The 11112-nt window shown below is 40.8% G+C and overlaps 1 protein-coding gene across 3 annotated transcripts in view; it reads left to right on the top strand.

Annotated features, from left to right (window-relative positions):
• The first annotated feature begins 25 nt into the window (after positions 1–25).
• HEATR5B (HEAT repeat containing 5B) overlaps positions 26–11112 on the top strand; it is a 102496-nt gene continuing 91409 nt past the window's right edge. For 2 of the 3 annotated variants that reach the window (XM_027555007.1, XM_027555005.1), the window contains exons 1-4: positions 26–105; positions 953–1100; positions 4323–4534; positions 8666–8774. In XM_027555007.1, the coding sequence (XP_027410808.1) occupies positions 975–1100; positions 4323–4534; positions 8666–8774 (447 nt within the window). In that variant the 5' untranslated portion in view covers positions 26–105; positions 953–974. Of the gene's footprint in view, positions 106–420; positions 598–952; positions 1101–4322; positions 4535–8665; positions 8775–11112 lie in introns of those variants that run through there. The other variant, XM_027555006.1, reaches the window with a different exon arrangement.

Below are 11112 nucleotides of genomic sequence, written 5' to 3'. Positions count from 1 at the left end.
CTGCGCTTCCTGCCGGCGGGAGTGTGGGAGGCGGGGCATCCGGGTCCCTCGGCGGCTGCTTCAGGCCCTGGAGCTCTGCTGAGGCGCCCCTGCCAGAAATAGGAGGTGAGGCCGCCGAGTCTGCAGCTAGAGCCTGGGCGTTGACACATCCCCTTCCCCAAAGCTCCCGCCACCACGTTGTCAGAGGGCTGGGGACGGAATTCCAGTTCGTAATGAACACTTTCACTTTTCAGCCGCCGACTCCAGGGTTGACAGCCCGGGTGACCGGCGCCCAGGCCTGCGGCGCCTCCTGCATTTCCCCCCGTCCCAGCGCAGCGCTTCAGTTCTCACAGTAGTCGGGTTTACCCGGACCAGCTGCGCGCGCGTCCTCTGCCAGCTGCGTTCCTGCCCCCACCCCACCCCCCACCACCCCCGGCGTTGCAGCTGAAGCTTCGGCCGCGCGTATCTGGCCTCCCGCCGCCACCTCATCCCCCCAAGGAAGACTCTCAGAGACTTCCAAGGTGGCATCTTTCTGCTGGGACGCCTTGAAGTTCTCCTGGGGCAGGTGCAGCAGCGGGAGGGTGCTGTGCATCGAGCAGAAGGAGAGAAAAAAGGAGGGTGGGTTGTCATGCTCGGCTGATGTTTGATATTGGTGTTTCGGTTTTCCGTTTATGAAATGGGTAAAGGACATCTGTTTTTCTTCTGGAACTATGTCTTTTTTGCACTGTTTATTTTAATTTTCCTTTGACCCCATTATCCATTCTTCCTCAACAAGCATGACTTTCATTTGTTTTTGTTTGCACCCTTATCCTTTAAAATCAGTTTCTCAGGTTTTGCTTCGAAGTTATGTACGTGTCCTCCAAGACAGATGAGAAGTAAAGCCTTGTATTTCTTTTCTTAGTGATTATATTCATGAAGCTTGACTTTTAACATGAACAAGTCCTTACAAGAATTTTAAAATTGTTTATTTAAGGTGTGAATTTAAAACTTCAGTCATGGAGTTAGCCCACAGTTTATTGCTCAATGAAGAAGCTTTGGCTCAAATCACTGAAGCAAAGAGACCAGTTTTTATCTTTGAATGGTTGCGATTTCTTGATAAAGTCTTGGTTGCTGCCAACAAGGTATGGTATTGCTTTTTATCTAGTTAACATATGTAAAGAATATTATGTGTACATGCTTTGTAAGAAGGCACATTATGTTTTGGAGGTTGTGGGTCACTTGAGAATATTACACGGTAGTAAAAATTTCTTGTCTGTCCTTTTTCTATTCTGTGGCAAAACTGAAACCTCATTTAAATCTAGCTTATTGCTTGGGTAGAGGCTTCATATTTCTTCCTGGACATCTAAATGTGAGTGGAGAAAAAGAAGATTATGTGACTGCTATCACTGTAAATTCATTATCTCCAACATCAAGTGGTCCCTTAGTGCTATGTAGCAGTTTCAGTTATCTTCACTTGTCTGTCTGAAGAGTTAGCCTTTTTTTTTCCTTCCTTCACAGTCTTTTCATCCAAATTACTTTTCAATATTTGTGTGTTTTACTTTCCGTTTTTAAAATTAGATGCTGTGTTTAAAATTAGGAAATCAAACATCTGATGATCTTTTACCATCTGCTCAAATGTAAGAGGGAAGGGGATATATGTATACCTATAGCTGATTCACCAGGATCTTCCTGGTGGCTCAGACGGTAAAGTGTCTGCCTGCAATGTGGGAGACCCAGGTTCGACTCCTGGGTTGGGAAGATCCCCTGGAGAAGGAAGTGGCAATCCACTCCAGCACTCTTGCCTGGAAAATCCCATGGACGGAGGAACCTGATAGGCTACAGTCCATGGGGTCGCAAAGAGTCGGACACGACTGAGCGACTTCACTTCACTTCATAGCTGATTCATGTTGAGGTTTGACAGAAAACAAACAAAATTCTGTAAAGCAATTATCCTTCAATTTAAAAATAAATAAATTTTAAAAATAAAATTTAAGAGGGAGTAGTAAAAGTTTGCCGGGCAGAGTGATGTTTGTTAACTGCTTTGTCGTTCTTTGAGGAACTCTTTATAGGTTTCTCTTGGCTAGTCATTCCCCATAAGAGCCTTTTTTACTTTTTTTTTTTTTGCCTTTTTTACTTTAAAGTGTCCTAAGGTATATGACTAGCTGCGTAGATTCTAGGATTTTGTGGAGAAGGCTGGGGACTTCAACATTAAGTATGTTAACGTTTACTTAGTCCCCCTGTTGTCAGTGTAGTTTTCCCAGCCCACAATTGTGCCTGAGCTTGCAAAGTCCAGAATGAAGGAGAGAGATATGAGAGTCTTAGAGCTTCTTAAATAGACTCTCAGTCATTCCCTTCACTTCTAGGTGCAACTTTACTCTCTCCTCCATGAGAACTTTGATGCCTCAAAACAAAAGCCACAACATATATGAGCTTTTAGGGGGTTCTGTGTTGGAAGTTGGGGATCTTGTAGCTTTCCTATTGAGTATAGCTCATTCTTTGTTTTCTTTGCCCTTATGTACTTGTGCTTTTTAGTTACTTATTTATTTCTTTGATTGCCCTGGAGTATATTTTAGTTTCTGTAGAGACCGAATTAACACATGGATTCATTACAGTCTTTAACTGAAAGTTCCTATTTTCTCTTAAACTCACTCCATCTGAGTACGTGTTGCCTCCATTTCACTGAAATAGATCTTGTTTTGCCCAAACCAATGGTCAGTATTCTGTCTTAATGGACCCATCAGCAGCTTTTCACCTAGCTGATCCTCTATCTTGAAATACTTAAAAAAATTTTTATTTTGTTGTGAAATTGAAAAATAAAAGGAGTATGTAAAAAGTTATCCAAATTGTGAAGCATAATAATATGAACATCTGTGCTCCCTTCACTCACATTAAAAAATAAATTGTTAACAATACTGTTGATGCACTGTTGGTGTGAAGCTTTTCCTATTTGTGGTTCCTAAGAAACTATTTGCTTTTAGTTCTCATCCAACTTCCCTAGTTACTCCTCCTCTTTTGCTGGCTGTTTCTCAGTCCTGGGCACAGTTGTTTGTTTTTTAAATACATCTTACTCCTTCAGTGACACCATCGAATGTCATGACTTTTACTACCATCTACATAGTAATGATTCTCAGATATCTAACTACCTGCTCCACTTCTACCTCTTGGATATCTAAATGGCATCTCAAAAGTTAAAACCAAATTCTTGATTTAACCCTCCAAACCTGTCCTTTCGCCAGTACTTTCTATCAGGAAATGACCATTTCATCCTTCTGGTTGCTCAAATCATAAACCTTTAGAGTCATTCTTCACTTCCCTTTTTTTCTCAAACTTCATATCATGTTTCTCAGCAATTCATATTGGTTCTATCCCCTATATATGTCCAGAATTCAATTATTTTTCATTATTTCCATTGCTACTGCCCTCATTTCTCATTGAATTTTTGCCACGACTTTTTAAGTGTTCACCATGCCTCTAACCATGTACGTTTGTAGAGTATCCTCAGCTCAGTAGTCAAAACGAGCCTGTTAGAACATTTAATCATGTTCCTCTTCTGCTTCAAACTCTCAGAATAAAATAGAGTTCTTGCAGTGGTGTCTGAGGCACTGCATGACCTGGTCCCTTCTACCATTCTGACTTCATTTCCTGTTGCTTCCTCTGTCTTATTCTGCTCTAGCCACACTGACTTCTCTGTCCTCAAGCATGCTGAGCAAGGCCTTTGCATTTGTTTCCTGCCAGGAATGTTCTTCTCCCAGATATCTGTATAACTCACATCTTGATTTCTCTTCAGGTTGCCTTTTTCTTACTAGTCTCTATAAAACAGTAAGAACTTACACTGTTCATGTTTATTTGTAAACACTCTCCCCACTAGAATGTAAACTTCTTGACTGCAGAGGCTTTGTCTATTATGGTCACTCATGCCTCCCAGTGCCTGGAATAGTGCATGGCATGTACGTGCAAATAAATATTCCTTTAATGAATGGATGAATTCTCAGCATTGATTATGAGTAAATCTGAATATTTTTTCTGTTGCCTAGGGCTCTTCAGAGTTTCTTTTGGTTTCCTTTACTGAGCTATATAGCTTTGTGAGCTACCTGCTTTGCTTTACAGGGGACCCTAGCTGAGTTCTAAGACATTAATTGTCCATACACTCAAATTTTACATCCTTTGATTGTTATATTTTTTAATAAGGCAATGTGGAAACTTTTTGGATATAGAGTAGTCACTTTTACTGATAGCTAACTTTATGGAATTGGAGAAGAATGAAGGAGAATAATCTCCTTTAAATTTGAACAGAACAACCTTTTTGACTAAAAGATAAAATTATGTATAAGAAAAAAACTGACTTTTTTTTTTTTTTTTAACAGACTGATGTAAAGGAAAAACAGAAAAAACTTGTTGAACAATTAACTGGATTAATAAGTAGTTCACCTGGACCACCTACACGAAAATTGTTAGCTAAAAACCTTGCAGCCCTTTATAGCATTGGGGATACTTTCACTGTTTTTCAAACACTTGATAAATGCAATGACATTATCAGAAATAAAGATGACACTGCAGCCTACTTACCAACAAAATTGTAAGTACTCACTTTGAAATTAACCCTTGAAACTTGTTTTTTTCCCAGAGTAATTTATCTCAATAAGGGAATGGCAACCCACTCCAGTATTGTTGCCCGGAGAATTCTATGGATAGAGGAACCTGGTGGGCTGTAATAGGGTCGCAAAAGAGTCAGACATGACTGAGCGACTAATACTTACACATTATCTTAATGAAGGGCTGCTGATCGTAAAGATTCCCAGGTAGATGGAGCCTGGGGCATACTGTTGATAGTAAAAGCTCTAAGTAGGTCTGGGGAAGGAGTTCTGTTTCAACATATGCTCCATTGTCCCTGGGACTTGTAGCAAAATACAGAGAATTGGTTTGATGTCAGCAATTTGTACAGGGGTTTCTGATAATTTTGAAGGAGATAATATTCTTGGCTGGGATGCAAAGAAAAGATTTTCTAGGTGATGAGATTGATGCAGGAACAGGCAAACTATAGCCCCCAGGTCAAATCCAGCTTGCCACCTATTTTGTAAATAAAGTTTTATTAGAATAAGGACATGCTCCTTCATTTAATAGCTGTTTTCATGCCAAAATGGCAGAGTTGAGTACCTGAGACAGAGGCCGATTCCCTGGGAGCTCAGCTGATAAAGAATCTACCTGCAATGCAGGAGTGAAAAAGTGAGTTAGTTACAAAATTGTATCTGACTTTTTGCATTTCCATGGACTGCAGCCTGTCCTGCTCCTCTGTCCATGGAATTCTCCAGGCAAGAGTACTGGAGTGGGTTGCCATTTCCTTCTCCAAGGGATTGTCCCAACCCAGGGATCGAACTCGGGTCTCCTACACTGCAGGCAGATTCTTTACCAACTGAACCACTAGGGAATGCAGGAGACCCTGGTTCAATTCCTGGGTTGGGAGGATCCACTGGAGAAGGGATAGACTACCCACTCCAGTATTCTTGGGCTTCCCTCATGACAGTAAAGAATCCGCCTGCAATGAGGGAGACCTGGGTTCAATTCCTGGGTCAGGAGGGTCCCCTGGAGAAGGGAAGGGCTGGCTACCCGCCCCAGTATTCTTGCATGGAGAATTCCATGGACAGAGGAGCCTGGCAGGCTGCAGTCTGTGAGCAACTTTCAGTTTCACTTTATTGACTTCTAAGTTAAGGACTTTGGAGAAGGCAATGGCACCCCACTCCAGTACTCTCGCCTGGAAAATCACATGGACGGAGGAGCCTGGTAGGCTCCAGTCCATGGGGTTGCTAGAGTTGGACACAACTGAGCGACTTCACTTTCACTTTTCACTTTCATGCATTGGAGAAGGAAATGGCAACCCACTCCAGTGTTCTTGCGTGGAGAATCCCAGGGAGGGGGGAGCCTGGTGGGCTGCCGTCTATGGGGTCGCACAGAGTCAGACACGACTGAAGCGACGCAGCAGCAGTAGCAGCAGCAAGTTAAGGACTTAACCCCACTCCAAGCACATACTTGTGGTTTGGATCTAGGGCAGATATTTTCAGAGGAAGTCTTGAGGATAATGGCCTTAGGGATGCACCTTGTGAAAGAGTCCATTAAGAAAGCCAGCAGTTATAGTACAATGAGGAGTGCTCTGGGAGGGAAAATAACACCTGAATAAACTTCGCTGTGGTGTAAGGGAAGAGCAGTGTCAGTGAAGGCTTCTCAAAAAGGCATCAGCAAAGAAGAACCATCAAGGAAGGCCATATGGAAATGAGTCAAGTAAGGGGTTAAGATGGGAAAAGGAGAAGATGGATGTGATGGGTTAGGGACCAGCAAGTATTGTGGAAAGGGCCAGGTAGTAAATGGTTTGAGTTTGTTGAATATCTTTGTTGCAGCCACTCAACTCTGCCATAGTCAGTGTGTAAATAAATGAGTACAGCTGTATACCAATAAAACTATTTACAGCAACAGGTGAAAGGCTGCATGATGGGCCAGATTTGGCCTGCAGACTGTTTCCCAACCTGTTTTCTGGACAAAGGAAACATAACTGGAAACAGAGCTGGCTTATTTATACCTTATTTCCAGTACAGAATAGTGGAGGGGATAAGTTCAGGAGAAGATGATGAATCCAGTTCTGGATGTGCTGAGTTTGAGTCCACGTGACAGTGTATAGCAGGCAGTTGGAAATCCTGGTCTGGGTTTCAGAGACCTGAGCTGAGAATGTTGTTTTGGTGAGTAGAGAGAGAATGGAGATTTGGGAGTAGGCTGAACCTGCGGTCTGGATAAAGTTACCTAGGAAGAGTGTATTACTGTTTTGAGAGGAGAAGGTGCCAAGGATACACCTTCACAACACCAACATTTAAGGAGCCAGGACCAGTATAACAGCTTACAGAGGAAATGGTGAAACTATTGTGAACTTGGACACTGGTGTTTAGGTCTGTTTTCAACTACATAGGTATGCTGTGGCTAAATTTTGTGTTTTTTGGGATGGATATGGATCTTAAAAGTGCTTTCCAGTTTATTCTGGAGTTGGGAGGTATGTTCATAGTTTTGTGATTCATTTCTCCATTACTTAGCAAATCCACACATGATTTTATAGTTCTGATAAAGCAGAATTTATTGCATGTTACTTATTACTCATATGTATTTCCAGTGGATTCATGGATTATATTTAGAAAGTCTGTAATATATGCTGGCAAATGACAGACATTTTTAACTTTGTTTTCAGCCTATAGAGTATTGAAAAAGCATGAAATTTGGAGTCAAAGAGGTGAAGATCGAGTCTCTGATTCTATTGTTTGTTGCTTGTAGGATAGTAAACTAAATTTATTTAATCACTCTCAGCCTCAGAGTAATTTGTTCAGGACACATAGCTTTTGTATGGCAGGTCCTAGGATTTAGACACAGATTTGCCAGACTCCAAAGGATACATGCAGATTCGCCTGCAATGCAGGAGACGCAGGTTGGATCCCTGGGTTGGGAAGATCCCCTGGAGAAGGATATGGCAACCTACTTCAGTATTCTTGCCTGGGAAATCCCTTGGACAGAGGAGCCTGGCAGGCTACAGTCCATGGGGTTGCAAAACAGTCAGACAGGACTTAGCAACTAAATAACAACAACAAAAGGAAAGCTTGGGTTTCTTTCCAGAGGACGGGTATGATTTATTATATGAATATGTTTATTCTCTTACTTTTCTGACAAGAATACAGTTTAACCATAGTATTTGTTAACAATTATAAAGAATAAAGGCATTTTTTTCTAAAATATTTTTAATTGAAATATACTTGGTTTACAATATTCTGTTAGTTTCAGGTGTATAGCAAAGTGATTCAGTTTTATATATATATATTTTAGATTATCTTCCATTATAGGTTATTATAAGATATTGAATATAGTTTCCTTTGTTGAACAGTAAATCCTTATTGCTTATCTATTTTATGTATAGTAGTTTGTATCTGCTAATCCCATACTCCTCTAATTTATCCCTGCCCTCCTTGTCCCCTTCAGTAAACATAAGTTTGTTTTCTATATCTCTGAGTCTCTTTTTGTTTTGTATGTAGATTCATTTGTATTATCTTTTAGATCCCACAAATAAGTGATATCAAATACTACTTGTTTTTCTCAGACTGGCTTATTTTACTTGCTATGATATTCTCTGGGTCCATCCATGTTGCTGTAAATGGCAGTATTTCATTCTTTTTTATGGCTAAGTAATATTCAATTGTGTATATATACACCACATCTTCTTAAGCTGTCATCTGTTCTGTTGCCATTGTGCCATCTGTTGATGGTCATTGGGTTGTTTCCATGTTTTGGCTGTTGTGCTGCTATGAACATTGGGGTGGGTGCATGTGTATTTTTGAAAAGAGTTTTTGTTTTTTGTGAATATATGCCCAGAAATGGGATTACTGAATCATATGGTGGCGATATTTTCAGTTTTTTGAGGAACCTCCATATCAGTGCTGTTTTTCATAGTGGCTATACCAGTTTACATTCTCACCAATGTAGGAAGGTTCCCTTTTCCTTATATCCTCTCCAGCATTTATTATTTATAGATTTTTTTATGCTAGTCAGTGATCAACAAGGTGTTATTGAAAGTTTAAAATTTGTGGACAAAAATATCCTGCACAAATACAAGTTGATTTCTGAAAATTAAAAAAATGACAAAATTATTAATCTGAACAGTGACTGATGAAAATGTCACTTCTTACAGGGCTGCAGTGGCTTGTGTTGGAGCATTTTATGAAAAAATGGGGAGAATGTTAGGCAGTGCATTTCCAGAAACAGTGAATAATCTTTTGAAATCTCTGAAGAGTGCAGAGGTAAGTTTTACAAGTATTCAATGTTTTGCTTGTGGTGGGAGTTCGGTGTTAGTTAGAACCTATGTTTTCCTTTTTTCTGTTAAGTGCATTACTCATATGGCTTAGCAAGAGGGTAATTTAAAATTATTACTTGTAAAGAATATTACTTGCCCCTTGTTTTGATGCATAGTTCCTCATATTTCAAGGAGAAAGGAAATAATGCTTTTCCTTAACAAAGAAGAGGTTTACATTAATCCCAGGGATATTTTTGTAGTGCCATATTGGTTTTTTGTACCGTAGCTAATGTATTAGTTTTCTAGGGCTGCCTGAATAAATTACCACAGAATGGATGGCTTAACAGAAATTTATTGGGTCCCAATTCTGGAGGTTTATGTATGAAGTCAAGTTATGAGCAGGGCCATTTTTCCTCTGATGCCTCTTGGGAATGATGCTTCCTTGCCTTCTTAGTTTCTCATTGCTACTGGCAGTCCTGGGCATTTGGTGGTATCCCTGAGTGTGCAGATACAGCTCTCGTGTCTCTGTCTCTGCTGTCATATGGTGGTCTACCTATGCATCTGGTTCTGTGTCCAAATTCTCATAGGATAAGGGTTCCAGTCATTGAATTAGGGTTCGCCCTGATCTTTACTTGATTTCGTTTCTCTCTCAGTTCAGTTCAGTTGCTCAGTTGTGTTTGACTCTTTGCAACCCCATGGACTGTAGCACGCCAGGCTTCCCTGTCCATCACCAACTCCCGGAGTTCACTCAAACTCATGTCCATTGGGTCAGTGGTGCCATCCAACCGTCTCATCCTCTCTCATCCCCTTCTCGTCTTGCCTTCAATCTTTCCCAGTATCAGGGATTTTTCAGATGAGTCAGTTCTTTGCATCAGGTGGCCATACTATTGGAATTTCAGCTTCAACATCAGTCCTTCCAGCGAATATTCAGGACTGATTTCCTTTAGGATGAACTGGTTGGATCTCCTTGCAGTCCAAGGGACTCTCAAGAGTCTTCTCCAATACCACAGTTCAAAAGCATCAATTATTTGGTGCTCAGTTTTCTTTATAGTCCACCTCTCACATCCATACATGACCACTGGAAAAACCATAGCTTTGACTACATGGACTTTTGTTGGCAAAGTAATGTCTCTGCTTTTTAATATGCTTTCTAGGTTGGTGATAACGTTCCTTCCAAGGAGTAAGCATCTTTTAATTTTATGGCTGCAGTCACCATCTGCAGTGATTTTGGAGCCCCAAAAAATAAAGTCTGCAACTGTTTCCACTGTTTCCCATCTATTTGCCATGAAGTGATGGGACCAGATGCCATGATCTTAGTTTTCTGAATGTTTAGCTTTAAGCCAACTTTTTCACTCTCCTCTTTCACTTTCATCAAGAGGCTCTTAAGTTTTTCTTCGCTTTCTGCAATAAGGGTGGTGTCATCTGCATATCTGAGGTTATTGATATTTCTCCTGGCAATCTTGATTCCAGCTTGTGCTTCATCTACTCCAGCATTTCTCATGGTGTACTCTGCATAGAAGTTAAATAAGCAGGGTGACAATATACAGCCTTGAGGTACTCCTTTTCCTATTTGGAACCAGTGTATTGTTCCATGACCAGTTCTAACTGTTGCTTCCTGACCTGAATACAGATTTCTCAGGAGGCAGGTCAGGTGGTCTGATATTCCCATCTCTTTCAGAATTTTCCACAGTTTGTTGTGATCCACAGAGTCAAAGGCTTTGGCGTAGTCAATAAAGTAGAAACAGATATTTATCTCTTGCTTTTTCGATGATCCAGTGGATGTTGGCAATTTGATCTCTGGTTCCTCTGCCTTTTCTAAATCCAGCTTACATCTGGAAGTTCATGGTTCACGTACTGTTGAAGCCTGGCTTGGAGGATTTTGAGCATTACTTTGTTAGCGTGTGAGATGAGTGCAATTGTGCGGTAGTTTGAGCATTCTTTGGCTTTGCCTTTCTTTGGGATTGGAATGAAAACTGACCTTTTCCAGTCCTGTGGCCACTGCTGAGTTTTCCAAATTTGCTGGCATATTGGGTGCAGCACTTTCACAGCATCATCCTTTAGGATTTGAGACAGCTCAGCTAGAATTCCATCACCTCCACTAGCTTTGTTCATAGTGATGCTTCCTAAGGTTATCTGGGAACCTTACTTTGAAATAAAGTCATGTTTACAGGTAACAGGGTATAGGACTGATCTTGTCTTTTGGCAGGACAGTATTCAATCCACAGCAGCTAATATGATATAAAGACAGTTCTGTTTTGTCATTTCAATTTGTTATTACTTCTGAAAATTCTTTGTTCAGTTGGGGTTAACTGAAAATAGACCAAGCACTGGTCTCATAGTCTTAT

Source organism: Bos indicus x Bos taurus, chromosome 11 (genome assembly GCF_003369695.1).
Source record: "Bos indicus x Bos taurus breed Angus x Brahman F1 hybrid chromosome 11, Bos_hybrid_MaternalHap_v2.0, whole genome shotgun sequence".
Classification (NCBI taxonomy): domain Eukaryota; kingdom Metazoa; phylum Chordata; class Mammalia; order Artiodactyla; family Bovidae; genus Bos; species Bos indicus x Bos taurus.
Note: the sequence above shows the minus strand (reverse complement) of the source record. Positions and strands in the feature narration are given on the sequence as shown.